We start from the raw sequence: 23,071 nt of genomic DNA on the forward strand, positions 1-23,071 counted from the left end.
GCAAAGTTTAGCTGTCAGCGATCTGTCAACAACCTGAAAAGATATCTACGGTCTCAGGAAGTTTCTAAAAGCGATTCTCCATCTTGATTTTCATCCATAATAACAAACAATAAAAGGCAAATACTAGATAATGTAAATGTTTATTTTGTACTGTACTTCAAACACAAGCTCTGATGAAAATGGTTTGATTAAACTGTTTGTATATCAAGCTTGCTTAATCAAAGTGGTGACCTGTAATATTGTATAATATGGTATTCTGAAATTTCTCACACAATTTTGACTTTTGTTCGTTACAACAAGTACGTTCTGAGCTTGTGATCGCTAAACTTGTCAATGATAGCAGTGGGAACAGATCCTGATACTTGAGAATGTTGCTGTCAGATAAAGTTAATATGCTTGTTGAATGTCAACAATTTGATGTCACTGTGAGCTCTCAGAATACTCTGTAATGAATGTGTGTTCTTATTGAAGCACTGTTATACACACTTAAAGAAAGAGCACTTAAAAAAATATATTTATTTAATTCAATAAATGAAGAAATTACTTGTTTGGTTAAATGTAATTTAATTTAAAAAGAAACTATCCCTTTTATAAAATATTTCAATTGAAAATATGTCATAAAATATGCGTAAACCAGAAACATCAAATGGTAATGTCAATATTTATTTAGTCTATATACTAAGTCTATGTGGTGTGTTGTTTCAAAACACACAGGTAAAATGTTGTCCAGTTATTGATGCTCTATTGTAGGACCTAGGAATATTATACTCCTTGTCAGTGTAATTATAGCGTGCCAACACTTAGCGTCAGTGCACTCATGATGGTGTGAATTCGATTCTAATCTCGACATCCCTTTGCCTGTCCTGCTTCCCTATCTGCTCTCCACTATCCTGTCCCATTAAAGGCAAAAGCCCCTGCAATCTAATTTAATATATATATATATATTCCTTAACCATAGAAATGTAATTATTCACAGCAACATCTTCAAGATGTACATTTATTACCCATTCAACAATTTCAACCTACAGTGATCTCACCATGAGCTCTCAGAATGCTCATGATGTCACAATGTCAGGCCACAGAAAGCTAAAAGTGTAACGTCACAACACCCTCCCCGTGTGCTCAAATTGGGAACTTATAGAACACTCATACTGTGATAACACTAATAAAGACATGTGGTGTGAATTCAAGGTGACATATTTCACGGTATTCCACGGTATTTCACAGTAAAAAAACTAGATTTCTTTTAAGTCATTTAAGTTTACCAAAATTGTTAGAGGTGTGTTTATGCCACGTGTTATTTTTGGGTTTATATGAATAACTGGAAACCCTCCCAAGTTGTAAAAATGTGGGCTTTGATACCGACATGCCTAGTTTGCTCCATGGTATGGAGGATGTCGTTGGTCGGTGGGCCTTCTGCTGATGAACGAGAGTACTTGAACGAGAGCACTTGAACCGTGTCTATTGGCTTTGTGTGCTGGGAGCAGTGCGAAATGGTCCGGTGATTTGGTTGTGTTGGTAAGAGGCTTTGAGTTTGCCTCCTGGTGGTCCATTTGAATGCGAGATTCACCACAAAGGTTGTTCAGCCTTTAGGTCAGAGGAAACTGAAAACTGACCCATTATCCTACATCCATTTGCAAGTGTGGCGTGGCGAAGAGAAAGTGGTTTGTGCCTTTGCTACTGCTTTCAGGTAACATTCATCCAGGCTCAGAGTTGGCTCAGCCTCAAACCCCAAGAGGAACTTAAATCAAGTAGTCTGTTATAAAAAAAGGAATTTAACTATTTGCATTTCAGATAGTCAAACCACATCCCATAAACACTTTAAAGCCACATATATGTCGTAGTGAAGGTCTGAGGAGGATTTAATGTTTGGTATAGAAATACCTGGTAAACATTAAATGTTTTCACAGTGAGACTTTTTAAAATATATTTATTGTCATAATAAATAATGCAAACTCACACTTCTATTAATATAATAATAATGGACGGATGGAATAAAGAGGAATAAGTGAGTCTGTGGACACTATCTGAGAGCCTCATCATATGAGAATCATCTCTTTCTGCTTCTCTGAACGTCATTGTTCCGACCCAGAAACAGAAAACACAAATGAGAAGAGATAACATCAAATGTTGACGTCAATATTTACTTTAATGTTTTCAGGGCTGTCACTCATTGGGCGTAAGACTCGCTCATTTGACTGTGTTGTCACGCTCTCACGCCACACATCTGTTTTCTCACGCAGGGCCGTCATCAGTGTGACCTTCTTCCTCAAATATGACCTCAAGTCAGGACGGGGGAAGTCGCACCACAGGCTTCCAAATCCCCCCGGAAGCACAAGACCCCCAGCGCAGAGGCGTCCCCCATAGTGTGATCATCCATGCAGCGTGGAGTTCTCTCAAAAGGGAACGGCTGAACAACCCGCTGACTGTACAAGAGTCTACCAGACCTGTTTTTATAGTCATGCCTGAAATCTATACGTTTGTTGTTTTAAATATATATATTAATACACCAAATCAACATCTGCTGTGTCTCTTAATATTTTCACTGGCTAACACACATCACACATGCAAATAAGAGAACGCACATCTTGTTTCTTCTCATTTGTGTTACATAACATTACATAACAGACAACAGGTGAACAATTATACAAATGATAAAGGATGTCAAATATGAAAATAAGTCTTTCCAGAGAAATAAACAAATGATGTGAGGCGCTGAAGATCAGATGTGATATAAAGACATAGAAACACACAGAGAGACAAACAGCAGCAGATTCACCAGAGAAACACACAAGAGATGAAAAGTAAGATTCTCATTCATATTAATATCATTCTTTTCATACGACTCTGTTTTAGTCAATTTATCTGAAAAAAACGTTTAATGAAACTAAGATTGTGAACAAACAGAAGTTTAACATTTGAGCTTTTCAATGTGTTTCTTCCTCAGAAATGGCTCAGATTGTATATTTCAGTCTTCTTGTCATCGGTGAGTTTGTGTTTCTGGTTTTATATTTGATTTAAATGTCTGAAGAATTGACAGCAGAGTTTTCTGTCTGTTTCTATCTACGTCTGTTAACTACGTCTATTTATGAATCTTCTGAACGTCTGATATTGGGGGACGTCTGTAGAGAGTTCAAACTAGTTTCAATGGTTTTTCAGTTTTCAGATGGAAGTAAATGAATTGAGTGAGATTGTTGAGTTGAATGGTCTGAATGCAGAATGTTTATTTGTCCAGATAGCAAGTGACCATTGAATCAATGTTAAAATGGTTGATTTGTCAATGTTAATGGCATTAAATCAATATCACTGTTTCACTCGCTATTAATGTAGAAAAACCTCCGTTATTGTGATCAGTGTTTAAATGTTTGGTTTTCATTGGCGATTCATGTTTATTGAAATACATTTGTTGTGGAAAAATGAACTGGGATCCAGTGACATCATATGATGACGATGATTTCTAAATAATGATGTAATGCTATGAAATACACTGAGGTTAATGCTAAACATGACAGTAAACAGCTGACGTGTCCATGTGTTGACTTGACATGTTAGATTCAGATGATAAACATCATATTCATTTCCACAGATAATCCCCATATTTATCATGAAACCATTATATATCTCAAATATTATGTTCATCAGATAATATCATTTATTGTTACGACTGTAAATCTATATTAATATATTATGAGATCTTTAATACTTTAGAAATGTTTTCTGTTTTATTATATATTGTGATATTAACATATTTTAATCACACTATATTTACTGAACAAACATTATTTATTCATAGAAATAAACAAAAAATACTACAAACTTTGCTGATGGTGATTAGTTAGTTAAAGTATTTTCTTAAGCATTATTAAAGCCATATTATTAAATCTAAAGTATTTCTATCAATACTGTGAACCCACCTCAGACATTTATAAGATTTATAAACACAATGAACTTATGATTTATTTCCACACAAAATCTGTTTCTGCATAAATGTTTAATATGAACATATATAATGTTTCTTCAATCAAACATTATGGGTTTAGTGAATAGCACATTTCTTCTTAAGGTGCCTTTAGTCTCATTGTACACAACACACAGTGAACTCATTTTACTTAGATCTCATTTATTAACATTCTTCCAAATATCTTCTCCATGAGTTTGATCCGCTAAACTCTGCAGGAGTTGAAGAGTCTTGATTTACAACAATCATGAAGAAATATATGATTTCAACCAGGAGTTTTACTATTTGACTCTTACCAGAGAAATCAAGCTTCTTCAGAACATCTCTTTCTGTCAATACAAATATACTTCATTGAATTCTATGAATAGGGTCTGATCTACCGCACCACATAAAGAAATATCACTGGAAAGAATGAAGGGTTATTTCAAGCCATTGGATCAGAAATGGATAAACCAACTGCTGGGTTAAATGAACCTAGAAAATGTTTCTATTTGACCAGACAATGAGTTAAAACAACCCAACTGTTGTGGCTTCTGTCTTTTCTGGTAGCTGTCTGGCACGGGAGCAGTGTTTTGTTGAGCATGTGCTTGCTGTTGTGTGACGGCAGGTCACGTGCTCAGTGTCTACGTCACTCGCCCCTCCCTTGTGTTTCCCTGTTAGGGTTTCCCTCTCACTGGTGATTCACTTAGTTGTCACTTGCGCACCTGCCGGCTATTTGCCCCTTGGCTTAATTTTCCCCTAGATTGTTTCACACCGGCTCGCCATTAATACTCAGTTGTTTTTTCCCTTTATTACCCTCCTGTGTCTCTTGTCCTTTGTCTGACCGTTGCATGTTATTTGCCAGCTCAGATGCATGCATTTCCTCGCTGTGCTACTCACCTGTAGTCTCTGCTGCCCTGCCAATCTCTCCCTTAGTTCTCCGCTGGCGCCCAGGACCGCTCTCGCTACTCCACTCTGACCACCGAACCACAGATCCGAAGCGACACCGCCCACTCGCTGTATCGTCCGCCTCAGAGGCTGCGGATCTATTTATTGTTTATTTCCTCCCGCCGAGGAACGGCCTGTGGTTGTTTTTCTGGAAATAAACGATTGTGATTTACCCAGCATTTGAGTCTGTCCTTGTCTGCCATGACAGAACGGTCAGACCAACTTCTCGACTCAGCGGGGTCGGATCCCTTGAGAGCCGCTCTTCAGCAGCAGGGCATCATGCTAGGACAGCAGGCGTCCCGCCTCTCCGCTGCTGCCCAGGAGGTAGACTCTCTGCAGGGACAAGTTGCGGCGCTACGCCATCAAGTTTCCGAGCTTCTCCGTGGGTCCGTTCAGCCGGGGGAGTCTCTCCTTTCTGCCGCTCGCGGGTCCCCGAGCGAACCAGAGCTGTTCGCCAATAGTCCTCCGCTCTACGATGGGGATCCCAACTCGTGCCGGGCTTTTTTGTCACAGTGCGCTCTGGTTTTCGCGCTGCAGCCGCGCCGCTATGCCACGGAGGAGAGGAGAATAGCGTTCATTTTGACTCTACTGACGGGGCGAGCGCGCAAGTGGGGAGTGGCTGTCTGGGAGGCTCAGGCCCTGTGTTGTCGTTCGTTCCAGGACTTCCGAAGTGGAGATGACCAGTCTGTTTGACAGATCTGTGCAGGGAGACGAGGCGTCCGCGCAGCTTTCCCGAGTGGTTCAGGGAAGAGGAACGATCACGGACTATGCGATCAGGTTTAAGACTTTAGCCGCAGCATGTGATTGGAATGCGGAGGCGCTTCTTTTTCCCAGCATCGCAGACGAGATCGCCGCACAAGACCCTCCACGTGATCTGGAGGAACTCATCAATCTGTGCTTTCGCATTGAGAGCCGGGTCCATGCTCGGCGTCGACGTCGTCCTTCCCCACCGTCCGGACGGTTTCGGGATGCCGGTCTAGGGGAGGGTTTTTCCGGTCCGTCCCATGTCTCGCCGCCGGAGGCAGAGCCGATGCAGCTTGGGCGCTCACGTCTCTCTCCCGCCCAGAAGCAGCAACGCCTGCTGAATGGTCAATGTTACTACTGCTGGAGGGCAGATCACGCAGTGGCACACTGTCCTGTAAAAGCGAACGCCCATCCGTAAAGCGGAGAGTCCGGGTGGGCGCCATCTCTACATCCTCTCCTGTCTCCCGCACTCTGCTGCCGTTCCACCTGTCTTTTGGCCACGCCACGCACTCTGGGCTAGCATTGATGCAGATTTGACAGGGGTCCCGGAGGAATACCACGACCTGCGGTCCGTCTTCAGCAAGTCTCGGGCTTCCTCCCTGCCTCCCCACCGTTCCTACGACTGCGCCATCGATCTTCTCCCAGGCACTTCTCCGCCCAAGAGTCGCCTTTATTCCCTGTCTGGTCCTGAGAGGGAGGCGATGGACAAGTACATTCGCGAGTCGTTGAATTCTGGACTCATTTGCCGCTCCTCCTCGCCGGCCGGTGCAGGTTTTTTCTTCGTGCAGAAGAAGGACAGCTCCCTGCGTCCTTGTATTGATTACCGAGGTCTGAATGACATTACGGTAAAAAACAAGTACCCCTTACCGCTCATGTCGTCAGCCTTCGAGCTTTTGCAGGGAGCTCAGGTCTTTACAAAACAAGACCTATGCAACGCCTATCATCTGGTTCGTATTCGCGAGGGGGATGAATGGAAGACAGCGTTTAATACACCATCGGGACATTACGAGTATTTGGTACTTCCGTTTGGACTGACCAATGCTCCTGCTGTCTTCCGGGCCTCATCAATGACATGATTAATCGCTTTGTCTTCGTTTACCTGGATGATATTCTAATCTTTTCTCCTTCTCTCCAGGAACACACCCAACATGTTAGAGAGGTTTTCCAGCGGCTTCTAGAGAATCAACTTTTCGTCAAGGCGGAGAAGTGTGACTTCCACTCCGATACTATTTCGTTCCTTGGTCATGTCATCTCCCCCCGAGGCATTGAACCTGACTGCAATAAGATCAAAGCTGTCGCAGATTGGCCCATTCCCGACTCTCGCAAGGCATTACAGCGATTCCTGGGGTTCGCCAATTTTTACAGGCGTTTCATCCGGGGGTTCGGTCAGGTGGCCGCACCACTCACAGCATTGACCTCCTCTAAGGTCCCGTTCTCTTGGAACTCTCGTGCACAGGTAGCCTTTGATAAACTTAAGTCTCGATTTATCTCTGCACCTGTACTCTGTCTTCCAGATCCTGAGCGGCAATTCATTGTTGATGTCGATGCGTCCGATGTCGGGATTGGCGCAGTTTTGTCCCAGCGTACAAGTCATGATGAGAAAGTGCATCCCTGTGCCTTTTTCTCTCACCGCCTCAGCCCTGCAGAACGAAATTATGATATCGGCAATCGGGAGCTGCTGGCGGTTCGTCTTGCTTTGGGGGAGTGGCGGCACTGGCTGGAGGGTTCGACCCAACCCTTCTTGGTCTGGACGGACCATAAGAATCTGGAATATGTCCGTTCAGCCAGGAGGGTGAACTCGCGCCAGGCTCGTTGGGCACTTTTCTTTGGCAGTTTTAACTTCACCCTGTCGTACCGGCCCGGCTCGAAGAATGTCAAGCCTGATGCTCTCTCTCGCCTGTTCAAGGCCCCTGGGGGGGAGCCTTCCATCGATACCATTCTCCCTAGGGGGATGGTCGTTGGGGCTCTCACCTGGGACATCGAGCGGCGAGTGGCGGAGGCCGGCCGTGGGGTGCAAGTGCCAGAGAGGTGCCCAGCGGGCAGGCTATTTGTCCCGGTTCCGATGCGCTCGTATGTTCTCCAGTGGTGTCATTCCTCCAAGCTGGTCGGCCATCCAGGAGTCCAGGGAACTCTGGCGTCCGTAAGTCAGCAGTTTTGTTGGCCTTCGGTCTCCACGGATGTCAGACAGTTCGTGTTGGCTTGCCCAGTCTGCGCTCAGTGCAAGACATCTCACCGTCCTCCCACTGGTCTTCTTCGACCCATCCCCTCCCGTCTTTGGTCTCACATCGCCCTGGATTTTGTCACTGGCCTTCCCTCCTCCAAGGGGAACACCGTAATTCTCACGGTGGTGGACCGTTTCTCCAAGGCGGCTCATTTTATTCCCCTCCCCAGGCTCCCCTCCGCCCGGGAGATGTCTCAACTGTTGGTGGATCACGTCTTCCGACTTCATGGCCTGCCGGTTGATGTCGGGTCCGATAGGGGTCCTCAGTTTGCTTTCTCGGTTTTGGAGAGAATTCTGTAGACAGATCGGGGCCTCTGCGAGTCTGTCTTCGGGTTTTCATCCCCAGACCAATGGACAGTGTGAGCGAGCCAATCAGGATCTCGGTCGGAGACTCCGCTGTCTGACATCCAACAACCCCAACTCCTGGAGCCAACAGCTCTCGTGGGTAGAATATGCCCACAACTCCCTCCCCTCCTCTTCCTCAGGTATGTCTCCATTTGAGTGCTCTCTTGGCTTTCAACCTCCTCTTTTTCCCACCCAGGAACTCGACGCTGTGGTCCCCTCTGCTCTGGCGTTCGTCCGGCGTTGCCGTCGCACCTGGACGAGGGCCATAGAAGTCTTGGCCCGGACTTCCCAGAGGACCAAAGCAGCGGCCGACCGTCATCGGATTTCTCCTCCCGCCTATGTATGTGGTCAACGAGTATGGTTGTCCACCAAGGACCTTCCTCTCAGGGGGCCAACTCGTAAGCTGGCCCTCAAGTTCATTGGACCATTCCGTATTTCCAAGGTCGTCAATCCGGTGGCGGTAAGGCTCAAGCTTCCTCCTACTCTTGGTCGAGTCCACCCTGTTTTCCATGTATCCAGGGTAAAGGGTAAAAACCTGTGGTCACGTCTCACCTCAACCCGGCCAGTTCTCATCCCGTTCCCCCACCCCCACGTCTTGTGGATGGTGTTCCGGCATACACTGTAAGGAGGCTGTTGGATGTCCGTCACCGTGGCAGGGGGTTTCAGGATCTCGTGGACTGGGAGGGTTATGGTGCAGAGGAGAGGTCTTGGGTTCCGGCTCGTGACGTGCTGGATCGATCCTTGGTCGTGGACTTCCACCGGAGACGGGGTAAGCCCCCTCCCTAAGCGCCATGGGGGGGTACTGTTGTGGCTTCTGTCTTTTCTGGTGGCTGTCTGGCACGGGAGCGGTGTTTTGTTGAGCATGTGCTTGCTGTTGTGTGACGGCAGGTCACGTGCTCAGTGTCTACGTCACTCGCCCCTCCCTTGTGTTTCCCTGTTAGGGTTTCCCTCTCACTGGTAATTCACTTAGTTGTCACTTGCGCACCTGTCGGCTATTTGCCCCTTGGCTTAATTTTCCCCTAGATTGTTTCACACCGGCTCGCCATTAATACTCAGTCGTTTTTTACCTTTATTACCCTCCTGTGTCTCTTGTCCTTTGTCTGACCGTTGCATGTTATTTGCCAGCTCAGACTGCCATAGGTCTATCGCGACTAGCCTATCTAATAGCTGTAATAGATTCTTATAGAGCCTTAGTCTTGTCACAGTTTTTCCGCCTGCATTTCCTCGCTGTGTTACTCACCTGTAGTCTCTGCTGCCCTGCCAATCTCTCCCTTAGTTCTCTGCTGGCGCCCAGGACCGCTCTCGCTACTCCACTCTGACCACCGAACCACAGATCCGAAGCGACACCGCCCACTCGCTGTATCGTCCGCCTCAGAGGCTGCGGATCTATTTATTGTTTATTTCCTCCCACCGAGGAACGGCCTGTGGTTGTTTTTCTGGAAATAAACCATTGTGATTTCCCCCGCATTTGAGTCTGTCCTTGTCTGCCATGACACCAACAGGCTATTTTATAACCCAACTGTAGGGTTTGTTCATTATGGACTAGATTGAAATAACTCATTGTTTATTAGAGCGATGGGACACGATTAGGAAATAAAATAAAACACAATTTGTTCTGAGAGACAGAAGCTGTTAGAGATTAAAGACTCAAATTGAGTCACACTGTAAGAAATCTGGTATTCAACTGATCTCTCAACAAAAGATCTTTAATAACTTCAATCTGTTTTAGTCAAATGTGTTACTAAAAACTGGACAAACAATTTAACATTTAACAAACAATGTCACCAGGATTGAGGTTTGTGAGTTTCTATTGCTGATGGAGGAATATAGATGAAAATAGATGAGAATAGATTACAGATAGAAATCAAACAGCACAGAATATATTACAAACTCAAACAAATGTAAATTGTGTCAATAATCCATCATTGAGCGGCTCAGAATCTGACAGCATGAGATTGTTTTGTTTTTCTTGTTTTCTCAAGTGTTTTTATGGCTCAAATCTGACGTGTTTTAAATGTGATTTGATTCTGAGTCGCCGACTCGAGCGCTAATCTCTGTGAGACACTAACAGACTCAAATCTGTCAGAATCTGCTTCTTCAATACAAACGTCAGTAAATGATGATCGTGTGGTGTCAGCTCACTCCTGCTTAGATCCAGATCTGAGTGAATGTGTTTGAATCTAAACTCTCTCTTTCAGCTCTCTGTTCAATATCTGAATGCATTCAGCGCCGCTATCACTATATAAACATGAATAAGAACTGGACTGAAGCTCAGAGATACTGCAGAGAGAACTACACAGATCTGGCCACAGTCAACAACATCAATGACATGAACGAGCTGATGAAGACTGTGAATAACAGAGAGGTGAATGTCTGGATTGGACTGAAGAGAACATATGTTAATAAATGGAAGTGGTCTCTGGGTGATCCTGTGAAATATCTGAACTGGGAAACTGAACGATCGACTGACACAAATAATTGTGCTGTTATGAGAAATGGAACGTGGCGTCAGCAGGACTGTGATGAGAGGTCACAGGTCATCTGCTACAATGGTGAGTGACAACAAACCTTCACAAAATATGATCATAAGAAACAATAATAAACATCACAGTTAAGACACAGAACACGCGATCATAAGAAACAATAATAATCATCACAGTTAAGACACAGAACACGCGATCATAAGAAACAATAATAAACATCACAGTTAAGACACAGAACACGCGATCATAAGAAACAATAATAATCATCACAGTTAAGACACAAAACACGCGATCATATGAAACAATAATAATCATCACAGTTAAGACACAGAACACGCGATCATAAGAAACAATAATAATCATCACAGTTAAGACACAGAACACACGATCATAAGAAACAATAATAAACATCACAGTTAAGACACAGAACACACGATCATAAGAAACAATAATAAACATCACAGTTAAGACAAAGAACACGAGATCATAAGAAACAATAATAATCATCACAGTTAAGACACAGAACACGCGATCATAAGAAACAATAATAAACATCACAGAACACAGAACACGCGATCATAAGAAACAATAATAATCATCACAGTTAAGACACAGAACACACGATCATAAGAAACAATAATAATCATCACAGTTAAGACACAGAACACGCGATCATAAGAAACAATAATAATCATCACAGTTAAGACACAGAACACGCGATCATAAGAAACAATAATAATCATCACAGTTAAGACACAGAACACGCGATCATAAGAAACAATAATAAACATCACAGTTAAGACACAGAACACGCGATCATAAGAAACAATAATAATCATCACAGTTAAGACACAAAACACGCGATCATATGAAACAATAATAATCATCACAGTTAAGACAAAGAACACGAGATCATAAGAAACAATAATAATCATCACAGTTAAGACACAGAACACGCGATCATAAGAAACAATAATAAACATCACAGAACACAGAACACGCGATCATAAGAAACAATAATAATCATCACAGTTAAGACACAGAACACACGATCATAAGAAACAATAATAATCATCACAGTTAAGACACAGAACACGCGATCATAAGAAACAATAATAATCATCACAGTTAAGACACAGAACACGCGATCATAAGAAACAATAATAATCATCACAGTTAAGACACAGAACACGCGATCATAAGAAACAATAATAATCATCACAGTTAAGACACAAAACACGCGATCATATGAAACAATAATAATCATCACAGTTAAGACAAAGAACACGAGATCATAAGAAACAATAATAATCATCACAGTTAAGACACAGAACACGCGATCATAAGAAACAATAATAATCATCACAGTTAAGACAAAGAACACGAGATCATAAGAAACAATAATAAACATCACAGTTAAGACACAGAACACGCGATCATAAGAAACAATAATAATCATCACAGTTAAGACACAGAACACGCGATCATAAGAAACAATAATAATCATCACAGTTAAGACACAGAACACGAGATCATAAGAAACAATAATAAACATCACAGTTAAGACACAGAACACGCGATCATAAGAAACAATAATAAACATCACAGTTAAGACACAGAACACGCGATCATAAGAAACAATAATAATCATCACAGTTAAGACACAGAACACGAGATCATAAGAAACAATAATAAACATCACAGTTAAGACACAGAACACGAGATCATAAGAAACAATAATAATCATCACAGTTAAGACACAGAACACGCGATCATAAGAAACAATAATAAACATCACAGTTAAGACACAGAACACGCGATCATAAGAAACAATAATAATCATCACAGTTAAGACACAGAACACGAGATCATAAGAAACAATAATAAACATCACAGTTAAGACACAGAACACGAGATCATAAGAAACAATAATAAACATCACAGTTAAGATACAGAACACGCGATCATATGAAACAATAATAAACATCACAGTTAAGACACAGAACACACGATCATAAGAAACAATAATAAACATCACAGTTAAGACACAGAACACGAGATCATAAGAAACAATAATAATCATCACAGTTAAGACACAGAACACGCGATCATAAGAAACAATAATAATCATCACAGTTAAGACACAGAACACGAGATCATAAGAAACAATAATAAACATCACAGTTAAGACACAGAACACGAGATCATAAGAAACAATAATAATCATCACAGTTAAGACACAGAACACGAGATCATAAGAAACAATAATAAACATCACAGTTAAGACACAGAACACGAGATCATAAGAAACAATAATAATCATCACAGTTAAGACAAAGAACACGAGATCATAAGAAACAATAATAATCATCACAGTTAAGACACAGAACACGCGATCATAAGAAACAATAATAATCATCACAGTTAAGACACAAAACACGCGATCATATGAAACAATAATAATCATCACAGTTAAGACAAAGAACACGAGATCATAAGAAACAATAATAATCATCACAGTTAAGACACAGAACACGCGATCATAAGAAACAATAATAAACATCACAGAACACAGAACACGCGATCATAAGAAACAATAATAATCATCACAGTTAAGACACAGAACACACGATCATAAGAAACAATAATAATCATCACAGTTAAGACACAGAACACACGAGATCATAAGAAACAATAATAATCATCACAGTTAAGACACAGAACACGCGATCATAAGAAACAATAATAATCATCACAGTTAAGACACAGAACACACGAGATCATAAGAAACAATAATAATCATCACAGTTAAGACACAGAACACACGAGATCATAAGAAACAATAATAATCATCACAGTTAAGACACAGAACACGCGATCATAAGAAACAATAATAATCATCACAGTTAAGACACAGAACACGCGATCATAAGAAACAATAATAAACATCACAGTTAAGACACAGAACACGATCATAAGAAACAATAATAAACATCACAGTTAAGACACAGAACACGATCATAAGAAACAATAATAAACATCACAGTTAAGACACAGAACACGCGATCATAAGAAACAATAATAATCATCACAGTTAAGACACAAAACACGCGATCATAAGAAACAATAATAAACATCACAGTTAAGACACAGAACACGATCATAAGAAACAATAATAAACATCACAGTTAAGACACAGAACACGAGATCATAAGAAACAATAATAAACATCACAGTTAAGACACAGAACACACGATCATAAGAAACAATAATAATCATCACAGTTAAGACACAGAACACGAGATCATAAGAAACAATAATAATCATCACAGTTAAGACACAGAACACGCGATCATAAGAAACAATAATAATCATCACAGTTAAGACACAGAACACGCGATCATAAGAAACAATAATAAACATCACAGTTAAGACACAGAACACGCGATCATAAGAAACAATAATAATCATCACAGTTAAGACACAGAACACGCGATCATAAGAAACAATAATAAACATCACAGTTAAGACACAGAACACGCGATCATAAGAAACAATAATAATCATCACAGTTAAGACACAGAACACGAGATCATAAGAAACAATAATAAACATCACAGTTAAGACACAGAACACGCGATCATAAGAAACAATAATAATCATCACAGTTAAGACACAGAACACGCGATCATAAGAAACAATAATAATCATCACAGTTAAGACACAGAACACGATCATAAGAAACAATAATAAACATCACAGTTAAGACACAGAACACGAGATCATAAGAAACAATAATAAACATCACAGTTAAGACACAGAACACGCGATCATAAGAAACAATAATAATCATCACAGTTAAGACACAGAACACGCGATCATAAGAAACAATAATAATCATCACAGTTAAGACACAGAACACGAGATCATAAGAAACAATAATAAACATCACAGTTAAGACACAGAACACGCGATCATAAGAAACAATAATAAACATCACAGTTAAGACACAGAACACGCGATCATAAGAAACAATAATAATCATCACAGTTAAGACACAGAACACGAGATCATAAGAAACAATAATAAACATCACAGTTAAGACACAGAACACGAGATCATAAGAAACAATAATAATCATCACAGTTAAGACACAGAACACGCGATCATAAGAAACAATAATAAACATCACAGTTAAGACACAGAACACGCGATCATAAGAAACAATAATAATCATCACAGTTAAGACACAGAACACGAGATCATAAGAAACAATAATAAACATCACAGTTAAGACACAGAACACGAGATCATAAGAAACAATAATAAACATCACAGTTAAGATACAGAACACGCGATCATATGAAACAATAATAAACATCACAGTTAAGACACAGAACACACGATCATAAGAAACAATAATAAACATCACAGTTAAGACACAGAACACGAGATCATAAGAAACAATAATAATCATCACAGTTAAGACACAGAACACGCGATCATAAGAAACAATAATAATCATCACAGTTAAGACACAGAACACGAGATCATAAGAAACAATAATAAACATCACAGTTAAGACACAGAACACGAGATCATAAGAAACAATAATAATCATCACAGTTAAGACACAGAACACGCGATCATAAGAAACAATAATAATCATCACAGTTAAGACACAGAACACGCGATCATAAGAAACAATAATAATCATCACAGTTAAGACACAGAACACGAGATCATAAGAAACAATAATAAACATCACAGTTAAGACACAGAACACTCGATCATAAGAAACAATAATAAACATCACAGTTAAGATACAGAACACGCGATCATATGAAACAATAATAAACATCACAGTTAAGACACAGAACACGCGATCATAAGAAACAATAATAATCATCACAGTTAAGACACAGAACACGAGATCATAAGAAACAATAATAAACATCACAGTTAAGACACAGAACACGAGATCATAAGAAACAATAATAATCATCACAGTTAAGACACAGAACACGAGATCATAAGAAACAATAATAAACATCACAGTTAAGACACAGAACACTCGATCATAAGAAACAATAATAAACATCACAGTTAAGACACAGAACACGCGATCATATGAAACAATAATAAACATCACAGTTAAGACACAGAACACACGATCATAAGAAACAATAATAATCATCACAGTTAAGACACAGAACACACGATCATATGAAACAATAATAATCATCACAGTTAAGACACAGAACACTCGATCATAAGAAACAATAATAAACATCACAGTTAAGACACAGAACACACGATCATAAGAAACAATAATAAACATCACAGTTAAGACACAGAACACACGATCATATGAAACAATAATAAACATCACAGTTAAGACACAGAACACGCCATCATAAGAAACAATAATAAACATCACAGTTAAGACACAGAACACGATCATGAGAAACAATAATAAACATCACAGTTAAGACACAGAACACGCGATCATAAGAAACAATAATAATCATCACAGTTAAGAGACAGAACACGAGATCATAAGAAACAATAATAAACATCACAGTTAAGACACAGAACACACGAGATCATAAGAAACAATAATAAACATCACAGTTAAGACACAGAACACGCGATCATAAGAAACAATAATAATCATCACAGTTAAGACACAGAACACACGAGATCATAAGAAACAATAATAAACATCACAGTTAAGACACAGAACACGCGATCATAAGAAACAATAATAAACATCACAGTTAAGACACAGAACACGCGATCATAAGAAACAATAATAAACATCACAGTTAAGACACAGAACACGCGATCATAAGAAACAATAATAAACATCACAGTTAAGACACAGAACACGAGATCATAAGAAACAATAATAAACATCACAGTTAAGACACAGAACACGCGATCATAAGAAACAATAATAAACATCACAGTTAAGACACAGAACACGCGATCATAAGAAACAATAATAAACATCACAGTTAAGACACAGAACACGCGATCATAAGAAACAATAATAAACATCACAGTTAAGACACAGAACACGCGATCATAAGAAACAATAATAAACATCACAGTTAAGACACAGAACACAGGATCATAAGAAACAATAATAAACATCACAGTTAAGACACAGAACACGCGATCATAAGAAACAATAATAAACATCACAGTAAAGACACAGAACACGCGATCATAAGAAACAATAATAAACATCACAGTTAAGACACAGAACACGCGATCATAAGAAACAATAATAAACATCACAGTTAAGACACAGAACACGCGATCATAAGAAACAATAATAATCATCACAGTTAAGACACAGAACACGCGATCATAAGAAACAATAATAATCATCACAGTTAAGACACAGAACACGCGATCATAAGAAACAATAATAATCATCACAGTTAAGACACAGAACACACGAGATCATAAGAAACAATAATAAACATCACAGTTAAGACACAGAACACGCGATCATAAGAAACAATAATAATCATCACAGTTAAGACACAGAACACGCGATCATAAGAAACAATAATAATCATCACAGTTAAGACACAGAACACGCGATCATTAGAAACAATAATAAACATCACAGTTAAGACACAGAACACGAGATCATAAGAAACAATAATAAACATCACAGTTAAGACACAGAACACGCGATCATAAGAAACAATAATAATCATCACAGTTAAGACACAGAACACGCGATCATAAGAAACAATAATAATCATCACAGTTAAGACACAGAACACGCGATCATAAGAAACAATAATAAACATCACAGTTAAGACACAGAACACGCGATCATAAGAAACAATAATAATCATCACAGTTAAGACACAGAACACGCGATCATAAGAAACAATAATAAATAAACATCACAGTTAAGACACAGAACACGCGATCATAAGAAACAATAATAATCATCACAGTTAAGACACAGAACACGCGATCATAAGAAACAATAATAATCATCACAGTTAAGACAAAGAACACGCGATCATAAGAAACAATAATAATCATCACAGTTAAGACACAGAACACGCGATCATAAGAAACAATAATAATCATAACAGTTAAGACACAGAACACACGATCATAAGAAACAATAATAATCATCACAGTTAAGACACAGAACACGCGATCATAAGAAACAATAATAAACATCACAGTTAAGACACAGAACACATGTGATCATAAGAAACAATAATAATCATCACAGTTAAGACACAGAACACGCGCGATCATAAGAAACAATAATAATCATCACAGTTAAGACACAGAACACGCGATCATAAGAAACAATAATAATCATCACAGTTAAGACACAGAACACACGCGATCATAAGAAACAATAATAAACATCACAGTTAAGACACAGAACACGATCATAAGAAACAATAATAAACATCACAGTTAAGACACAGAACACACGATCATAAGAAACAATAATAAACATCACAGTTAAGACACAGAACACGCGATCATAAGAAACAATAATAAACATCACAGTTAAGACACAGAACACGCGATCATAAGAAACAATAATAATCATCACAGTTAAGACACAGAACACGATCATAAGAAACAATAATAATCATCACAGTTAAGACACAGAACACGCGATCATAAGAAACAATAATAATCATCACAGTTAAGACACAGAACACGAGATCATAAGAAACAATAATAATCATCACAGTTAAGACACAGAACACACGCGATCATAAGAAACAATAATAAACATCACAGTTAAGACACAGAACACGCGATCATAAGAAACAATAATAATCATCACAGTTAAGACACAGAACACGCGATCATAAGAAACAATAATAAACATCACAGTTAAGACACAGAACACGCGATCATAAGAAACAATAATATTCATCACAGTTAAGACACAGAACACGCGATCATAAGAAACAATAATATTCATCACAGTTAAGACACAGAACACGCGATCATAAGAAACAATAATAATCATCACAGTTAAGACACAGAACACGCGATCATAAGAAACAATAATAATCATCACAGTTAAGACACAGAACACGAGATCATAAGAAACAATAATAATCATCACAGTTAAGACACAGAACACACGCGATCATAAGAAACAATAATAAACATCACAGTTAAGACACAGAACACGCGATCATAAGAAACAATAATAATCATCACAGTTAAGACACAGAACACGCGATCATAAGAAACAATAATAAACATCACAGTTAAGACACAGAACACGCGATCATAAGAAACAATAATAAACATCACAGTTAAGACACAGAACACGATCATAAGAAACAATAATAAACATCACAGTTAAGACACAGAACACGAGATCATAAGAAACAATAATAAACATCACAGTTAAGACACAGAACACACGATCATAAGAAACAATAATAATCATCACAGTTAAGACACAGAACACGCGATCATAAGAAACAATAATAAACATCACAGTTAAGACACAGAACACGCGATCATAAGAAACAATAATAATCATCACAGTTAAGACACAGAACACGCGATCATAAGAAACAATAATAAACATCACAGTTAAGACACAGAACACGCGATCATAAGAAACAATAATAAACATCACAGTTAAGACACAGAACACGCGATCATAAGAAACAATAATAAACATCACAGTTAAGACACAGAACACGATCATAAGAAACAATAATAAACATCACAGTTAAGACACAGAACACGAGATCATAAGAAACAATAATAAACATCACAGTTAAGACACAGAACACACGCGATCATAAGAAACAATAATAATCATCACAGTTAAGACACAGAACACGCGATCATAAGAAACAATAATAAACATCACAGTTAAGACACAGAACACGATCATAAGAAACAATAATAAACATCACAGTTAAGACACAGAACACGCGATCATAAGAAACAATAATAATCATCACAGTTAAGACACAGAACACGCGATCATAAGAAACAATAATAATCATCACAGTTAAGACACAGAACACGCGATCATAAGCAACAATAATAATCATCACAGTTAAGACACAGAACACGCGATCATAAGAAACAATAATAAACATCACAGTTAAGACACAGAACACGCGATCATAAGAAACAATAATATTCATCACAGTTAAGACACAGAACACGCGATCATAAGAAACAATAATAAACATCACAGTTAAGACACAGAACACGATCATAAGAAACAATAATAAACATCACAGTTAAGACACAGAACACGCGATCATAAGAAACAATAATAATCATCACAGTTAAGACACAGAACACGCGATCATAAGAAACAATAATAATCATCACAGTTAAGACACAGAACACGCGATCATAAGAAACAATAATAATCATCACAGTTAAGACACAGAACACGCGATCATAAGAAACAATAATAAACATCACAGTTAAGACACAGAACACGATCATAAGAAACAATAATAAACATCACAGTTAAGACACAGAACACGCGATCATAAGAAACAATAATAATCATCACAGTTAAGACACAGAACACGTGATCATAAGAAACAATAATAAACATCACAGTTAAGACACAGAACACGAGATCATAAGAAACAATAATAAACATCACAGTTAAGACACAGAACACACGATCATAAGAAACAATAATAATCATCACAGTTAAGACACAGAACACGCGATCATAAGAAACAATAATAATCATCACAGTTAAGACACAGAACACGAGATCATAAGAAACAATAATAATCATCACAGTTAAGACACAGAACACGCGATCATAAGAAACAATAATAATCATCACAGTTAAGACACAGAACACGCGATCATAAGAAACAATAATAATCATCACAGTTAAGACACAGAACACGCGATCATAAGAAACAATAATAATCATCACAGTTAAGACACAGAACACGCGATCATAAGAAACAATAATAATCATCACAGTTAAGACACAGAACACGCGATCATAAGAAACACTAATAATCATCACAGTTAAGACACAGAACACGCGATCATAAGAAACAATAATAATCATCACAGTTAAGACACAGAACACGCGATCATAAGAAACAATAATAATCATCACAGTTAAGACACAGAACACGAGATCATAAGAAACAATAATAAACATCACAGTTAAGACACAGAACACGCGATCATAAGAAACAATAATAATCATCACAGTTAAGACACAGAACACGCGATCATAAGAAACAATAATAATCATCACAGTTAAGACACAGAACACGCGATCATAAGAAACAATAATAAACATCACAGTTAAGACACAGAACGTCTCGGTTACGTATGTAACCTCCGTTCCCTGATGGAGGGAACGAGACGTTGTGTCGACAGAATGGGGTTTGACTTGAGAACCTACCTTCTCTGACTGACTTGAACAGGCCAATGAAAATTGGCGAATGAAATTTGCATGCCGGACTCCGCCCCCGGATATCCGGGTATAAAAGGGAGCCGGCGTGCCGCATTCATTCACCTTTTGTGCTGAGGAGCCTGAGGATCTTGCCCCGACTGCTGCAGCGGGCGGCCAGTGTTGTGGCATGAAGGACACAACGTCTCGTTCCCTCCATCAGGGAACGGAGGTTACATACGTAACCGAGACGTTCCCTTTCTGTCGGTCTCTCGACGTTGTGTCGACAGAATGGGGTTCCTCGGAAAACGCCACAGCGCTGTGCCGCGTCACAATTCCTCGCGAAGCGACGCTGACTGGCCTGGGCGTGTCAGACGTGAGCGCTAAGCATGAATTGCAACCTTCCAGCGGAAGGGAAGGAGTCCAGAGCTTTCAAAAAAGATGGGAGCCCCTTCCACCGGCCGTCACGGACGGCGGCCTAGTTCTCTTAACAGCGAGAAGCCGCCCGGCACCGTAAGGCCACTGGGAAGCGTCATTCCCCCCTGAGGGAACGCGCTACGGAGACCACTTCCTACCGCAGGGAGGAGCTTTAGTGGAGATTCACACACGGTCTCACCGGATAGGGGAGAGCACGTGGGAGACATGCAGACACGAGATGGTGTCGCGAGCAGGTGAAGTACACCTGGGAGAGGTCATGGGCCATCGATTGAGAGCCATTCATGAGAAGACATCAGACGGAACCGCCCTGTGGGGGGGTTACTACGTGTGGAGCACTAGGCCTTGTTTGAGTCACTGCTAGAGCTCAGAAACAGGCCAAGGGAGGCAGGGCTGCTCCGCCGAGCCCGACGCCGAGGAGTGCTTAGTGATGGATGGAATGCCTACTCTTCGCCCACGTGGGGGGAAGAGGGGAGGCTGGATAGCACCACGTCTCACCTATGGAGGAGTGCTATCGCAGGCGTACGCCCACCGGCTGCCGGACTTACCTGGCGGTGCTTCGTAAGACTCTGGCTGATACCGGTTCCACGCGGAGGCTGTAGAACCTCGCGAAGGTGCCGGGCGTAGCCCAACCCGCAGCTCTACATACGTCTGCCAGAGGGGCGCTCTGAGCCAGTGCCCACGAGGAGGCCACACCCCTGGTGGAGTGTGCCCTCACTGCAAGCGGGCACGGGAGATCCTGTGATCGGTAAGCCATTGATGGCGTCCACGATCCAGTGCGCCAACCTCTGCTTGGAGACAGCCCTCCCTTGTGCTGACCTCCCAAAACAGACAAAAAAGCTGCTCAGAGCTCCAGAGGCTCTGCGTGCGGTCCAGGCAGAGGCGCAGCGCGCGCACTGGACACAACACGGAAGGGGTTGGGTCTTCCTCCCGAGAAGGGAGCGCCCGCAGGTTCACCACCTGGTCCCGAAAGGGAGTGGTGGGAACTTCGGGCACGTAGCCAGGCCGGGGTCTCAGGATAACGTGAGATTGACCAGGCCCGAACTCTAGGCAATCCGTGGCCACGAAAAATGCATGTAGGTCCCCTACCCTCTTGGCGAGCGCCGCTAGGAGAGCCGTCTTCATCGAGAGATGAGAAAGAGCGGCATCTCTGAGGGGCTCGAAGGGGGGCCTCTGGAGGCCCGCCAGGACCACATTAAGGTCCCAAGAGGGAACGGAGCGCGGACGGGCCGGATTCAGCCTTCTCGCGCCCCTCAGGAACCTAATGACCAGGTCGTGCTGTCCCAGAGACTTCCCACTAACTGGCCTGTGATGAGCGGCAATTGCGGCTACATACACCGTCAGCGTGGAAGGGGAGAGATTGCTCTCGAGTCTCGACTGCAGGAAGGACAGCACGCTCCCGATCGAGCATATCCGTGGGTCTTCTCCACGAGAAGAACACCAGGACGAGAAGAGGCGCCACTTAAAAGCGTATAACCGCCTCGTGGCTGGGGCCCTAGCCTGAACAATGGTCTCTACCACCGCTG

General features: G+C 40.7%; 2 protein-coding genes across 2 annotated transcripts in view; both read left to right on the plus strand.

The window, feature by feature from the left end:
• Positions 1-23,071, plus strand: part of LOC306893362 (histone H2B-like) — a 265,067-nt gene that overhangs the window by 65,188 nt on the left and 176,808 nt on the right. The window lies entirely within an intron of this gene.
• LOC306893322 (C-type mannose receptor 2-like) overlaps positions 2,725-23,071 on the plus strand; it is a 33,330-nt gene continuing 12,983 nt past the window's right edge. Inside the window, exons 1-3 of the mRNA XM_079455102.1 lie at positions 2,725-2,804; positions 2,948-2,986; positions 10,394-10,747. Of these exons, the coding sequence (XP_079311228.1) occupies positions 2,798-2,804; positions 2,948-2,986; positions 10,394-10,747 (400 nt within the window). The 5' untranslated portion in view covers positions 2,725-2,797. The remainder of the gene's footprint in view (positions 2,805-2,947; positions 2,987-10,393; positions 10,748-23,071) is intronic.

The sequence above is a fragment of the Barbatula barbatula genome (genome assembly GCF_947034865.1).
Source record: "Barbatula barbatula genome assembly, chromosome: 4".
Taxonomy (NCBI): domain Eukaryota; kingdom Metazoa; phylum Chordata; class Actinopteri; order Cypriniformes; family Nemacheilidae; genus Barbatula; species Barbatula barbatula.